The sequence below is a fragment of the Oncorhynchus masou genome, chromosome 30, assembly GCF_036934945.1.
Source record: "Oncorhynchus masou masou isolate Uvic2021 chromosome 30, UVic_Omas_1.1, whole genome shotgun sequence".
NCBI lineage: Eukaryota > Metazoa > Chordata > Actinopteri > Salmoniformes > Salmonidae > Oncorhynchus > Oncorhynchus masou.
This window is the reverse complement of record NC_088241.1, coordinates 15,010,683-15,027,002: the sequence shown is the minus strand read 5'-3', so window position 1 is coordinate 15,027,002 and position 16,320 is coordinate 15,010,683. Positions and strand designations below refer to the sequence as shown.

Below are 16,320 nucleotides of genomic sequence, written 5' to 3'. Positions count from 1 at the left end.
AATCATTTTCCAAGTATCAAACGCTCTCTCACCCCATATGAGGGCAGCTTCGTCTGTGATCGTCCTCGGTCAATATTGTGTAATCTAATGGAATTTAATATTGAGGACCACTTTGGAAACAAGCGTTATAATGAATAGTTTCAAGTGATATCCTCTGGGTCCACGCTGTACATTTTGTTGTATATGTCTGTTACCCAAAATAAATTCAATCCAATTCAATTGGCTGGTGTGTTTGTTTCTTGGTGTATGTTGTTCTCTTTGGACAGGCAGTAGCCAAATGCTGGTTGGCCTTTTGAATTTGAAGTTTGGGTGGATTGTTTTGTCACTCAACATTTCTCCACACTTTTGAAGGATTGGCTCTGTCATATTAACCATCAGCTCCTGGCACTTTCATCTCACTCCACTTTTCACCACTTTACATTAGTGTTATTCCTTTCTAGTTTCAGTACAACATGTGTACAACATGTATACTGGTGAATGGCTTTTATTAAGAAGTCACTGTGTTCCTTGGTTGGATTGAACTAGGCCTAACCCGAGTTCCACAACATAGGTCTCGGCCTAGTATTGTGTATTGCTCTTTAACACCATCCATTCTCTGTTGGTCAATCCCTTTCTCAAGTCATTGGACCACAGGGCTCTTTTATACCTGTCCAGGTGAGACATGTCTGTCACTGTCTGTAAGAGTAGCCTCTACTGTATAACAATGACCCATCCAGCCCCATTGTCGAAGTTGGTAAGGTGATAGCACTGCTTTTGATCATTACCTAGCCGGAAGGTGGTCACGCAATACTCCACTATCTAGTTAGCAAGCTTCTGTCTGAAGAGAAAACAATATTATAATTTCAGACAGTAACCTTTGGGCTGGAAAATAAGATGCTGGTCACTGGCAGTGCTTGTTCTGCAGTGCATGCACTGGAATTCTTGTCTGTGTTCTCATGAATAGTAATTAATGTCAATTAAGAGGGTGGATTCCTTGAATATGCTGCTTTGTTGAGAGTGGCGATGCTTCACTTTAAACCTGACTATCAAAACAAGGTAAGCTACACAGTTCTGTTACATGACGTTACTTAGGCTACACCCTGGTCCTAATCTGTGACCAAATCATGCATTTCATCATGAATGTTTTCAATTGTATTTATCTTAAATACAATAACATTATTCTGGATTGTTTACCAGACCATTGTGTAGATAGAGGTTCAGCTTGTAGGCTATGTTGCCCAACTATAAATGATCAATAAGAGGTATGGATTTTACAGTACTGGTGATTCATGAAAATACAGAGGTGGGTAGTAACACACTACACGTAGCACGTTACAGTACTTGAGTAGTTTTCTTTTAGGAATGTGTACTTTACTTTTACTTGAGTAAATCCTGTAGGAAAAAACATACTTTTAAAAAACTTTTTCAAATGTGTGTGAAAACTGTGTGAATATCACTGTCTTATTGCTTTTGTTAGGTTTATATTGGCTGCAAAAGGCTCTATTTCTTGTTTGCCTATCTTTAGATTTAGTTAGTTAGTTGAACACATGTCACAAATCATAATTCAATGTAAAACCGTATACATTTGTATTTAGGTTATTGCTTTTCGATCAATTTACTCAACAAAATAAGCTGCTGTAAGAACATTAACAAAACATTGATAGAATGAAAAATAGGCAGATGTGTAGGCTCCTTAACAGCTTCTACCCCCAAGCCTTATCTTCTCGACAGCACTCACCAATCTCTATCTGGAGCTACAGTTGAAGTCGGAAGTTTACCTACATACACCTTAGCCAATGTACTTGGCTAAGGTGTATGTAAACTTCCGACTTCAACTGTTAATCTCAGTTTTTCACAATTCCTAACATTTAATCCTAGTAAAAAGTCCCTGTCTTATGTCAGGTAGGATCACCACTTTATTTTAAGAATGTGAAATGTCAGAATAATAGTAGAGAGAATGGTTTATTTCAGCTTTCATTTCTTTAACCGCATTCCCAGTGGGTCAGAAGTTTACATACACTCAATTAGTATTTGGTAGCATTGCCTTTAAATTGTTTAACTTGGGTCAAACGTTTCGAGTAGCCTTCCACAAGCTTGCCACAATAAGTGGGAAGCTGTTAGTCCTTTTCTTTCTGAAGTATTTCTTGATTTGTTTGGTCAGGATATTTTCATTCAAGCCATTCAATTCTTATCTGAGCTGAAAGCTTGCAGGCAGTTGAGGCTGCCATTGTGTACGCTTGGTGCTTAGTGCTTTATGCTCGGTGTGCTGTAGCTCTTCTCTGTAGGCTGAAGCCTGAGGTGGCTGCTTGCTCATCATGAAAGTCCTGGACTGGAATCACTGCCAGCTCAGGGAGCAGGTGTGATGTGTGTGTCGCCCAGCAACCCTTGTCTTGGCTAGCTTATATAAGCATGTATTTCCTCCAGTGGTTCTGTTCAGGCAGTGTGGTGAATCAGTATTGTACTGGCTGGCCTGCGTTGCACATGCTTCGTCTATTGGCACCCTTTTCCCTACATCGTGCACTACTTTTGACCAGAGACCAAGCAGTGCACCATATAGGGAGTAGGGTTGCATTTAGGATGTAGTCTGGGGCTAGTGTTTGTCCAATAGGTCAATAGCTGTGTTTGGTCTTTCGTGTCCAGGCTTGTTGACTGCTGGGTGCTGCCTCTGATCTGATGCATGCTGTAAATCTTTATCCATCTTCTTCTGCTATCTTCTTCCTCCGCCTTCTCCTATTCCCACCAGATACCTGGATGAAACTCATGTGGAGCTATCTTTTAATTGGACTAATCCATTGGGGTTATAAAATAAGCCATAGTAAATGTGACTCAGACTTGGCCTTAACGTCTTTAAAGTGCAATAGAGATACACCAGTGAGCCAGCTTGGTATGAATTACTCAAGTCTGAATGTGACCACACTTTATCCATGGCATCAAATGCATTCTTAGGGGAAAATGTATAGTGTTTGCCAAATAGTAACATGCCAGTGTAGATATAAAGAAATGCAGGAAAAGCTTAAGTGTGCTTAGTATTCTTGGTCTGCCGGTAAATGGTCGAGCCAGTAGCTATAAAATGCTTTGTTGTTAAGTTGCAATGTGCTGAACCCAAAGGGCCTATATCTCAAATTAGACCCTTACAAGTAAAAGGTAGCTTAACCTAGAGCGAAACACTTCTCCAGACAACACAGGCTCAATTCCAGACTGTCAATGGGGAAAATAAAACCAGAGTTTGAAAGCGTCTGCAATCGGCCCACAAAATACAACACAAAGTCGGCTTAATTTATTGGTTTGCCTTTTTCCTGCCGTTACCTAGCAGCACCACCAAGCAACTCATTGTAGTAGATTTAACTATCTCTATTCTCTGTCTTCTTTAACATGAGGCCCCCAGCCACTGGGCTGTCCAGGGTAGTGTTATAGGCTAGCCAGAGTGGGATGTTAAGGTTCTATCTGTGCTGTTTGTGCTACTGTCTGGACGTTTCACTGTATATAACCTGTGGATAGCTAGGAGTGGTATAGAAGACAGAGAAAGAGGCATAGCTAACAAGTCTACAGTATATAGTATAACGTTTTTCTACAGAAAATGTTTTTATCAGAGATCACAGTTCAAGAGATTTCCATGAAGGAATAGGCTATCACTTTAATTTTCACTTCTTTGTGTGGGGTTTTGCTGTTTTTTCAGTTTTTTTTCGTGGATTTTACTGTTAATAACAAAGCTGCAGTATATATTAAAGATATTGTATTTTTTTCTGATATTTCTTCAATGGAGTCTGCAAGTGTCCTGAATTTTGCTGTCTTGGCTGACATGTGAAAGTGATTGTCATTCTGTGAACCTTTTGAACAATGGCTGACTCAAAGTCTAGAAGGAGCAAAAGGGAGCCTCAATCCTATCTCATATCTAACAGCGAGATTGTTGCATTCAAAGTATGTGTGAATGACTCTTGTTGTATCCAGTCATTATGATTTGAATTACTTGAATTGTTTCCGGGCTGAAATATTAATCAGAATTTGGTTCCTCCTCTTGTCGAAGCAATCCGTCCAGTTTGAATCTGTACTTGGGTTGACTTGATGATGCCTCTCTCTGTCTCTCTGTTTGCAGCAAAAGCTAAAAGAGGAGCGTGAGGCTAAGAGAGCTCAGCTGGATGGCAGACATGACTACGTCCTCAGCATCGTGGCTTCCTGCCTGGGCCTGGAGAAGGCTGACGTGGAGGATGCCATTCTGGAGGGAACTCAGGTAGGGCATAACACTTCATCACCGCTCCACCTCCGTCAATCCCCTGTACTGTGGTCCCTTGTGACAGACTGTTGAGTCGCTGGCCACTGCTTGCGGATGCAACATTTGTTTCTACATTTCAAGACTACCTGTATTGTAATAACTTGTGCAAAAGCGATTGAATCAAGTAAAAGTAAATTAATTGTGGGAACGGTGATTGTCATGAACCTGTCTCCCATAGATTGAGCGCATGGAGCAGTTCTTTGTGTCTGAGGGACTTCCTCATATCATGTTCTACTATCAGGATGTGGAGCCAGCTGAAGCAGGTGAGATGATTGGCCATGTAGGGAAATAATAGGGGAAAATAATAATAGCAGAGTAATAACACAGTTAATAGTAGAGTTACAGCTCAAAGAGGTTGACTCTTGCGAACAGTTAGATTCATGTATCTTACCCTTCTTCCTGTCATAAAGATGATATAGTGGGTATTGGGTAACTGCTTTGTTTGTCCCCCTAGCAGCAGCAGCAGCAGCAGCCATCTTGGCCCCCAACCGGAGTAAGAAGGCCAAGGTGTTTGTCACTGAGGGCAAAGATGTGGCTCTGACTGGTGTCTGTGTGTTCTTCACAAGAGCCAACCCCTCCAAGGCTATCACCTCTGAGAATGTGCACAGGGTGAGTCTCCACCTTACTATCTCACCAACACAAGGCTCTCCAACCCTGTTCCTGGCGAGCTACCGTCCTTTAGGTTTTCACTCCAACCCTAATCTAGCACCCCTGAATCTAATAGTTAGCTGGTTTATGGCCTGAATTAGGTTAGTTACAACTGGGGTTGGATTGAAAACCTACTGGAGGGTAGCTTTCCAGGAACTGGGTTGGAGAACCCTGATCCAACACATAGTTGGCATTATACGTTTTATCAATATTTATATGTCTAAGGGCTTAAACAATGTTCGTATAACAATGCTCTTATCATTCATAACACTATTTACCCTTGCATTCAGGCAAACAATATTAGTAACAGTATGACACGTCACCCCAATCCTTGCTTCTAAAATGGTGTCATCCCCTGGCCTACTGTGTGGTCATGTCAATCTAAAGTTCTCTGGTCCTGGTAGGAGGTGAATTTCAACATGCTGGACACCACAGAGGTAGGCCTGCTTAAAAGTGTGGAGCAGCTGCTGTCTGAGATCTTCATACCCAGCCTGAAGAAGATGGACCATGGCTGGGGAGAGCTGGCCAGTCCACAGGCCCAGTCAGTTAAACAGAACTTCATCAGCTCACTGGACAGCTTTGTGTCTGTGCTGGCCGGGGCACAGGAGAGCCTGCAGGAGAAGGTAGGTGACGTGCAAACTCAAACGACCTGGCTTCAAATACTACTTCAAATATCTAAATTACTTTCACATGCATTTCAAAGTACTTATTCAGATGTGTTTTATTTGAAAAGACAAGTAGTTGAATATTGGAATGTATTTGGAAAACTCAAATACACTGACTCAAATACACTTCCATGTATTTAACCCAGGTATTTGAAAATTGTATTTGAAATAAGTATTTTCAAATACTTTCAAAAAGTATGCTATTTATAGAAAAAAATATATATGTAGTTTATTCATGCCACATTATTTGAAAATACTCAAATACGCAGAAAATAAATAACAAATAATCAAATACACACACATGCTTATCAAAACAATCAAATGTAATTTTGCAATTACGAGTATATGGATATACAATTGATATCATTAATCGTTTCATTTAGGTGAATCTAAAAGTGTGTGATGAATTTGACCTGAAGACACTGAAAGGCCCGTCTGACTACATTGCTGTGGCTAACAGCGCAGAGGCAACAGAGAAGATAGAGGCCTGTATGAAAGTGTGGATCAAACAAATTGAACAGGTAAAATAGATTGAACCTCAATAGCACACATTTCTCCTCCATGGACCTGTTTAATTGTGGGTGGAGGTGTGTGTTCAATATAGTAAATACAATCCAACTTTATTTATCCACTCAGGGGAAATTACATCAAGATCCACCACATCTAATACAATTGACAGATATTGCATTCCCCAATCAGCAGTGATTGTGTTGTATCCAGGTGCTGGCAGAGAGTGACCAGCTGAGGAAGGAGGCAGATGACCTGGGGCCGCGGGCCGAGCTGGACCACTGGAAGAAACGCATGTCCCGCTTCAACTACCTCCTGGACCAGCTGAAGAGCCCCGATGTCAAATCTGTCCTGGGCGTTCTCATGATGGCCAAGTCAAAACTCATCAAGGTGAGCAAGCTGTTGCACCCTGTCCTCCGTAACACAGAAGTAGATGTTAAAGGCCTGCTAATAAAATGTTAAAATCTCAATTTCGATCTTTGCTACGTGAGACTCGTTCGTGGGAGTCAGTCACATTAAAACATTAAAATAAAGCACTCCTCTATGCTTAGTGTACATGGCTCTCATATCTGAATTCAGTTGGTGTTTCCTGTATAACTGTAGCAGAATAGGTACAGTGCATGTTTAATGACTGTATCTGTCCCACCAGTCCTGGCGAGAGCTGGACACCAGGATCACTGACTCAGCCAACGAGGCCAAGGACAATGTGAAGTACCTCTACACTCTGGAGAAGTTCTGTGACCCGCTCTACAACAGTGACCCTGTGAGAGACTAATATTGTATACAGTTTTCAATATCTTCCTCTAAGAATTACTAACTGCAGATTTACATAGTTTTCCAGTTTCCCGGACACAGATAATGCCTAATACTGGACTAAGAAGCACTCTCAATTAAAAACCCTGTAGTCCAGGACTCGGTTTAATCTGCGAAACCGGTCTACTATGTACAGTTGAAGTAGGAAGTTTACATTCACTTAGGTTGGAGTTATTAAAACTCGTTTTCAACCACTCCACAAATTTCTTGTTAACAAACTATAGTTTTGGCAAGTCAGTTATGACATCTACTTTGTGCATGAAACAAGTAATTTTTCCAACAATTGTTTACAGACAGATTATTTCACTTATAATTCACTGAATCACAATTCCAGTGGGTCAGAAGTTTACATACACTAAGTTGACTGTGCCTTTAAACAGCTTGGAAAATTCCAGAAAATGATGTCATGGCTTTAGAAGCTTCTGATTGGCTAATTCACATCATTTGAGTCAATTGGAGGTGTACCTGTGGATGTATTTCAATTCCTAACTTCAAACTCAGGGACATCATGGGAAAATCAAAATATATCAGCCAAGACATCAGAAAAATAATTGTAGCCCTCCACAAGTCTGATTCATCCTTGGGAGCAATTTCCAAACGCCTGAAGGTACCACATTCATCTGTACAAACAATAGTACGCAAGTATTAACACCATGGGACCACGCCACTGTCATACCGCTCAGGAAGGAGACTCGTTCTGTCTCTTAGAGATGAACGTACTTTGGTGCGAAAAGTGCAAATCAATCCCAGAACAACAGCAAAGGACCTTGTGAAGATGCTGGAGGAAACAGGTACAAAAGAATCTATATCCACAGTAAAACGAGTCCTATATAGACATAACCTGAAAGGCCGCTCAGCAAGGGAGAAGCCACTGCTCCAAAACCACGATAAAATAGCCAGACTACGGTTTGCAACTGCACATGGGGACAAAGATTGTACTTTTTGGAGAAATGTCCTTTGGTCTGATGAAACAAAAATAGAGCTGTTTGGCCATAATGACCATTGTTATGTTTGGAGGAAAAAGGGGGATGCTTGCAAGCCGAAGAACACCATCCCAACCGTGAAGCACGGGTGTGACAGCATCATGTTGTGGGGGTGCTTTGCTGCAGGAGGGACTGGTGCACTTCACAAAATAGTTGTCATCATAAGGGAGGAACATTATGTGGATATATTGAAGCAACATCTCAAGACATCAGTCAGGAAGTTAAAGCTTGGTCGCAAATGGGTCTTTCAAATAGACAATGACCCCAAGCATTCTCAAAATGGCTTAAAGACAACAAAGTCAAGGTATTGAAGTGGCCATCCCAAAGCCCTGACCTCAATCAGTTACACCAGCTCTGTCAGGAAGAGTGGGCCAAAATTCACCCAACTCATTGTGGGAAGCTTGTGGAAGGCTACCCGAAACGTTTGTCCCAAGTTAAACAATTTAAAGGCAATGCTACCAAATACTAATTGAGTGTATGTAAACTTCTGACCCACTGGGAATGTGATGAAATAAATATAATCTGAAATAAATCATTCTCTCTATTATTCTGACATGTCACATTCTTAAAATAAAGTGGTGATCCTAACTGACCTAAGACAGGGAATTTTTACTCTGATTAAATGTCAGGAATTGTGAAAAACTGAGTTTAAATGTGTTTGGCTAAGGTGTATGTAAACTTCCAACTTCAGCTGTATATCGATCTTAATGGATTTGTAAACTCATCATTGTATGATTGTATTGATTGCTAAATGAACGCAGGTGTCAATGGTAGAGGCCATTCCGGGCCTGATCAACGCCATCCGGATGATCCATAGTATCTCCCGCTACTACAACACCTCAGAGAAGATCACCTCCCTGTTTGTCAAGGTCATTATTGCTAAGATACTGTATTTAACCACCAAGAAGACTAGGTGACTGTAAATCTCCTAAAAGCTGGCAAATGTATTACATTTCCTCATTAGAAGGGTATTGAAATGAATATGGTCAATTCTTCTTTGATGTTCACGGTGCATTTGGCCTCACCACCTGGTCTCATGTTAGCTGAAGTGCTGTCTACTTTCCTTCCAAGCCTGTTAACCAGTCATCCCATCGAGGTTGCTTATTAGAGAGGCACGCAAAATGTATCGTTTTTTATTATTTTTATTCATGTCTTAGGTTACCAACCAGATGATTACAGCATGTAAGACTTACATCACCAACAACGGGTCTGTGTCCATATGGGACCAGCCTCAGGGTGTTGTAGCTGAGAAACTGAAAGCTGCTATCCACCTAAACCAGGTACTGCTTTCATATACCAAGTACTTGTTCAACACACTTTAACCAGATCATTTCAAATACTGTGCTAAATTAAGGTACAAAGAAATGTCCGTTTTGAAAGTACAGGCCCTTAAAAGCTTTAATCTATAAATAATTGATTATCTCTAGTGTAATACCGTCACATCCTTTACACACTTCTCACAAATGAACTATTTTACAGTATAACTTCCTTTCCATGCTCCTCCAATGACTTTTCATCTGGATCCCATCTATCTCATTATAGGAGTACCAGAAGTGCTTCCACAATACCAAGAAGAAGCTGGAGCAGAGTCCCTCCGAGAGGCAGTTTGATTTCAGTGAGATGTACATCTTTGGGAAGTTTGAGACGTTCCAAAGACGCCTCTACAAGATCCTCAACATGTTCAGCACCATCACTACCTACTCAGCCCTACAGGACTCCAAGATAGAAGGCCTGGAAACTATGGCAACCACGTTTCAGGTACACAGTCTGGAGATTAGAGTACTTTGTAGACGTTACCCTTTTAGGCATAACTTTTTAAACAATTTTTGTAAATCAATTACATTTTTAGACGTTACCTTTTTAGATGTTACCTTTTTACACGTTACCTTTTTACACGTTACCTTTTTAGATGTTTTTCCTGTAGTAATGTTAGTTCTGCTCTTTCTATTGCTTCCGCTGGACAGACTGCAGAAATGCAGGGGACATGGGAGGTAACTTTTGCCACATAGTTTTTTTTTGTCCTTGTTTTTGTCCGTCATTGCATGCCTCATCATCATCATCATCAACTATACCAAGCATATAGCCATACTAAACTCCTGACTGTAATGATCAGGAGCCATTTCACAAAGTAAAAAGTCATATTTGTTACTCATCACAAAACGTGTCCTCAATTTATTGGATTGCGTTGAACAGCATTAGTTTTAATGAGCAGAAGCTGATCCATTAATTACTTAGTCCTGATGGCCTTTTGTGAAGATTGACAGTTTGTTCACAGGAGCCAGGATATACATATTTCATGGTAAGCTGCTCATTGGAGAAATTACTGCTATTTTATACACTGCTGTTCATCCCTGCCATTGTATATGGAGGATCTTTAAATAGGGATGGTGTCCAGCCAAAAGCTGCATGTCATCATCATTCTACATTCTATATTATGTGGCCTAACTCTGATTAAAATGAAATTAAACCCAACAGTCTCACAACATTCAACGGAAACGTTGTTGACAGTCTTTTGGCTTTGGTTGGAATGAATACAGACACAAGAAATTATCAAAAGCCTCAAGAGCTTTGGAAAGACTGAAAAATAACCTGTCTGCCTTTTGTTTTCAGAGCATTGTATTGAGCATGAAGAAAAAGCACTACAGTTTCCTTGATCAGAGAAGAACAGACTTCGATCAGGACCATGATGAGTTTTGTAAAAATACCGCTGACCTGCATGTAAGTCCACATTTAATAGCAAATTTACCGGTAAATCATAACAAAACACTTCTGAATAATCTCATAATTTACTTGCACAATTGTTTGTTGTGTTCATTTGCTTTCAGAATCAGCTGAAGACCTTCATGGATAACACATTCGATAACATTCAAAACACAGAGAGGGCTTGGAATGTACTGAAGAAATGTGAAAGGTACCGTTATTTCAATCCACCTCTAGTTCAAAGTAACCTTTAATTCATTTCAGTCCATTTAACAGCCATTTCATTCATTCTTCATTTGATTTCAAAATCTCCCCTTACATCACTAAGACTGGGCATTCCAGACCTGGGCATCGATGAGAAGTACCAGCAGATCCTTCAGAACTATGGGAGAGACATAGAGATGGTGTCCCGTAACTACACCAAGCAGAAGATGGATCCCCCCATTGGCCGGGACCTGCCCCCGGTAGCCGGTAAGATCCTGTGGGCCCGCCAGCTGTACCGGAGGATCCAGGAACCCATGGATCTGTTTCAGCAATCCCCTGGGGTGCTGGCTACGCCCGAGGCCAAACGCATCATCAGGAACTACAACAGGGTGGCCAGGGTGCTGCTAGAGTTTGAGATGCTCTACCACAGTGGATGGATGAAACAGGTGAGACAGGGCCCCTCCTGGTTGTCTTATTTATTGTGATCTTAAAGGCAAAACCTAATCAGCATTCCTACTCTGAGACTCTTGATACGGTCTCTGGTGTACTGGCTGGACCTATACTCCAGAAGCATAGCAGCGTTAACTGTTACTGTTATTCATGCTTATCTGTACCTTATCTGTAGCCTGGTCCCTGATCTGTGCTGTCGCAGTTGGCAAGACTGATATTACTTTTGATTGACTTGTTGATTTCCCACAGACATACTGTAGATGACTCATATGACTCATACGCTCTCTTGCTCTCTCTCCGTCTCTCTCTCTCTCTCTCTCTCTCTCTCTCTCTCTCTCTCTCTCTGGTCTCTATCACTCTCTCTCCATTTCTCTCTCTCTCTTTCCCTCTACATCTCTCTCTGTCACGACTTCCGCCAAAGTCAGTCCCTCTCCTGGTTTGGGCGGTGTTCGGCGGTCGACGTCACCGACCTTCTAGCCATCACTGATCCATTTTCCATTGGTTTTGTCTTGTCTTCCTTCACACCTGGTTCCAATCCCATCAATTACATGTTGTGTATTTAACCCTCTGTTTCCCCTCATGTCCTTGTCGGAGATTGTTTGATTGTATGTTTCTGTATTATGTGTTGGTGCGCGACGGGTTTTGTACCCACTTTTTATTATTTTGTCATTTTGGTTTTGGAGTTTTGTGAAGCACTGATTAAACAACTCTGTTTATACCAAGTTCGATTCTCCTGCGCCTGACTTCCCTGCCACCAACACGCACCCATTACACTCTCTCTCTCTCTCTCTTTCTCTCTCTCTTTCCCACTCTCTCTTTCCCACTCCCCAGATCGAGGAGGTCAGACTGGGCCTCCAGGCCTCTTTGCTGGTCAAATGTCCCGATACGGGGGACCTGTTTGTCAACTTTGACCCTCAGATCCTGACTCAGATTAGGGAGACAGACTGCATGACCAGGATGAGGCTGGAGATTCCTCCCTTTGCAGCCATCTTACAGCAGAAACAAGATGCCCTCAAGAAGAACTACAACAAGCTGCAGGTACTCTATATTTTCCATGATTCCTTTTGATCAACTGACGCATATTGAGCATGATACTGTATCCTGTATCTTTAAAAAGCTTTACATACACTCAACGACAGTAATAAAAGGGCTGTCATTTCAAATTGAGTAGAATTTTTTTATTTTACCTTTATTTAACCAGGCAAGTCAGTTAAGAACACATTCTTATTTTCAATGGCGGCCTGGGAACAGTGGGTTAACTGCCTGTTCAGGGGCAGAATGACAGATTTGTACCTTGTCAGCTTGGGGGTTTGAACTCATAACCTTCTGGTTGCTAATCCAATGCTCTAACCACTAAGCTATGCTACCGCCCCAGTCCTATGGACTGGTATTTAGTCAGGAGAATCTTAATGTGATGATTAGAAGACATTATAAGGGTGAAGACATTATAACGGTAGGTATTAAGTAAAGTGTATTAAGTAAAATGTCTCTATTTCTGACGCCCATCCACAGCTGGTTCTGACGGAGAACGTCAGGGTCCGGGCTAAGATCCAGAGTGCCTTTGGGCAACTGGTGATGCCTCATGTTGCTAAGGTGGACGAAGCCATTCTGCCAGGCCTGACCTCCCTCAACTGGAACTCACTGAACATCGAGAAATACCTCAGCTGCATCAACAGTGCTCTCAGTATGTAACCATGTCCAATCTAACCTTGTCAGCACTGTACTGTGCTCTGTCATAGCACCATACTATAAAACAGGAGAACAATCTCACCAAAATAACCAGAACAGTAAGTACACCGAAACTTTGACGTCATTTGATCGCAGCTAATTGTGCCTGATCAACTCATGTCAAATATCCCATTGGAAAAAGTGATATCTGCTGTCCCAGTGGGCAAAGCTGATTGTAACTACTGTTTCCTTGTGACCCCCGGTGACACCGTGGTGCTGTGCATGACCTCTGACCTGTAACCTGTGTGTCCAGTGGACCTGGAGCTGCTGATGGACAGAGTGAATGACCTGGTGGAGTTCAGGATAGACGCTGTGCTGCAGGAGATGAGTGGAGCCACACTGTGGGTTCTGCCCCTGGAGGAACCTTTCAGCTGTGAAGAGTTCGTTCAGACCACCAGGGTAAACAAAGATTCCCTCTGTATTATTCATGTGTTATACACATACATGCTTGTTAGGCATAATAATTTCATCATCAGCAGCCTGTAATGGTAACACAGTCACCCATCGTCAGTGATAACAACATTGACCAGACAAAACAGTATATTTAGTCCAGTACAAGTTCAGTATAAACACAGTCTTTATGCATATAGGACCAGGGGTAAGCAACCCTAGTCCTGGAGTGTTGCAGGTACTTCATGTATTTGATTTAACTGACCTGGTTGGGGTGCCTAGTTGGAACATAATGGCGCAGTACCTGCAGCACTCCAGGAACAGGGTTGCCTACCCCTGATATAGGCTCATGTACTTTATTCTGTTATGTCATGGTAGGAGCTGTGTATAAAGGGAGCTCAGAGTCTCCATGCCAAGAGTTCCCTGGTGGAGGAGGCAACCAATGAGCTCATCAACATGCTGCTGGAGTTTGAGCTGAACAAGGAGGGGGAGGAGGAACTGCTAGAGGAGAGCAGGACTAATATGGACCTAGTGGAGAGTGAAGGTACTGTAACCTACAGTTTTAACTGTGATAATCATGATGCCGCAAAACGCAAACGATAACAGGGTCAGCAAAATACAAGGGAAAGGGTACAATAGCAAAACGATTGTTCAGGTGCACAAAGACTGACTGTTACAGACTGAAAATGAGAACGTGTGCGTGCCTGTGTCCATGCAGGCGTATTCACGTCTGTTCATGCCTCTTCCCAGGGGAGGAGGGTAAGTCAGAGGGTCGCATCAACCTGCTGTCTCGTAACACCACGGCAGCGAGCATCACAGGCCCCCCGTCTCCCCTGGTGAAGAGGAAGAAGAAGAAAGACCTGCTGGAGGTGATGGAGGAGGAGGAGGCTGAAGAGCTTCTGTCCCACTTCAACCACCTTAACGTGGACGCCCTGCTGAGGCTCACACGCAACACCCTGGAGACCCTCCGCAAACGCCTCCACGCCTCCTCACTACTGCACTTCCTGAGTAAGTTCCATCAATCTAATGTATTTATAAAGCCCCTTTTACATTAGCAGTTGTCACAAAGTGCCACCCTTTGAGCTCAACCCTGTCCATGTTGGAGTAAGGTGGGGCCGTCTTGAGGGTTTCCCATTCCATTTCTCACTACTTCAATATCGGCCCACCAACACAGCAGAGAGTGATTCCCCCAGCCGTCTGAAGTGCAGTGGTCAGCAGCCTATCTTCAGGACCAGTGTGACCCTGTCCATCCCCAACATCGCCATGGTCCCAGCCCTGGATGAGGTCCAGCAGGCTCTGAACCGGGCTGTGGAGAGTGTGGTCAGTGTTAGTAAAGGAGTCGGCCAGTGGAGCAAGGAGAGGATCTCCAAGGTGGGCTTGTCGTGGCTTAAAGCTTCAATATCAAATCATTTCCGGGTAACAATTAAGTACCTTACTGTGATTGTTTTTAATTAGAAGGGAAAAAATTGCTTCGTAGCAAAGAGCTATTTCTCAAGCAATAATTTGGTAGGACTGTCTGAGTGTGGTCTGAGTGGGGAGGGGAAAACTGAAACTAGCTGTTATCGTCAGGCCAAATCTCCATCCCACCAAAACAGGCTGAAATGTCAGGCAGTCTTTTCAAACAGCTCGTACATTTATCATTTTCATATTATTCCAACATCATAGTGTGGAATTATATATAAAACACTTTCAAATCAAATCATGAGATTAAGGTTTTAGTTTTTCTTAAAACAAAGACCAAACATGAATTATTCTGTTCATGCCAACACAGAGGAAGATGAGTGAGAGAGGCATGGCTGCTCTGAGACAGGACAGTGAGTCAGAGGACGGAGAGACCACCTACAGGAGCCTGGCTGATGGCAGTACCTCAGACATCTCCGCCTCTGTGATCCAGGCTATACCTTTCCAGGCCAGGAACTACTACAAGAGTGTGTCTGAGAACAAGGAGATCATCAAGCTGGTGTCTGTGCTCAGCACCTCCATCAACTCTACCAAGAAGGTACATACAGGTCTACACACAAACAAAAATAAAAAGTCTGTTTCTCCTGTTTTCCTAACGTTCTGACCTTAGTGTGTCAAATTCTAACTATTTTGTGTTTGATACTGACACCTATCCCCTAAGATGTGGATGTGAAAAGGAGACCTAAATCAAATCAGTTAAATTCAAACTTTATTGAAAGTGCATTTAAGAGCTGGCTGTTGTGTTGTTGTTAACCAGGAGGTGGTGAATGCTCTGGACCGCTTCAGTCGTTACCACCACATCTGGAGGAAGGAGCGAGAGGACACCATCCAGAAGTTCAGCCAGGGCAGCCCTCTGCTGTCTGAGTTTGAGTCTCAGATCCTCTACTACAAAGACCTGGAGCTGGAGATCAACGCTGAGCCTGAGTACATCACTGTGGGAGCTCTGGCCCTCTATACAGGTAGAGTACATCACTGTGGGAGCTCTGGCCCTCTATACAGGTAGAGTACATCACTGTGGGAGCTCTGGCCCTCTATACAGGTAGAGTACATCACTGTAGGAGCTCTGGCCCTCTATACAGGTAGAGTACATCACTGTGGGAGCTCTGGTCCTCTTTACAGGTAGAGTACATCACTGTGGGAGCTCTGGCCCTCTATACAGGTAGAGTACATCACTGTGGGAGCTCTGGTCCTCTATACAGGTAGAGTACATCACTGTGGGAGCTCTGGCCCTCTATACAGGTAGAGTACATCACTGTGGGAGCTCTGGCCCTCTATACAGGTAGAGTACATCACTGTAGGAGCTCTGGCCCTCTATACAGGTAGAGTACATCACTGTGGGAGCTCTGGTCCTCTATACAGGTAGAGTACATCACTGTGGGAGCTCTGGTCCTCTATACAGGTAGAGTACATCACTGTGGGAGCTCTGGTCCTCTATACAGGTAGAGTACATCACTGTGGGAGCTCTGGCCCTCTATACAGGTAGAGTACATCACTGTGGGAGCTCTGGCCCTCTATACAGGTA

The 16,320-nt window shown here is 42.8% G+C and overlaps 1 protein-coding gene across 1 annotated transcript in view; it reads left to right on the top strand.

The window, feature by feature from the left end:
* The window catches only part of LOC135522128 (dynein axonemal heavy chain 5-like), a 75,283-nt gene that overhangs the window by 1,136 nt on the left and 57,827 nt on the right, over positions 1–16,320 (top strand). The window contains 21 exon segments of the mRNA XM_064948113.1: positions 4,073–4,207; positions 4,428–4,512; positions 4,719–4,858; positions 5,302–5,520; positions 5,946–6,083; positions 6,283–6,459; positions 6,719–6,832; positions 8,627–8,734; positions 9,023–9,145; positions 9,408–9,623; positions 10,476–10,583; positions 10,691–10,776; positions 10,894–11,215; positions 12,051–12,257; positions 12,732–12,903; positions 13,201–13,346; positions 13,716–13,881; positions 14,088–14,345; positions 14,512–14,708; positions 15,109–15,336; positions 15,556–15,757. Coding sequence (XP_064804185.1) covers positions 4,073–4,207; positions 4,428–4,512; positions 4,719–4,858; positions 5,302–5,520; positions 5,946–6,083; positions 6,283–6,459; positions 6,719–6,832; positions 8,627–8,734; positions 9,023–9,145; positions 9,408–9,623; positions 10,476–10,583; positions 10,691–10,776; positions 10,894–11,215; positions 12,051–12,257; positions 12,732–12,903; positions 13,201–13,346; positions 13,716–13,881; positions 14,088–14,345; positions 14,512–14,708; positions 15,109–15,336; positions 15,556–15,757 — 3,547 coding nt within the window.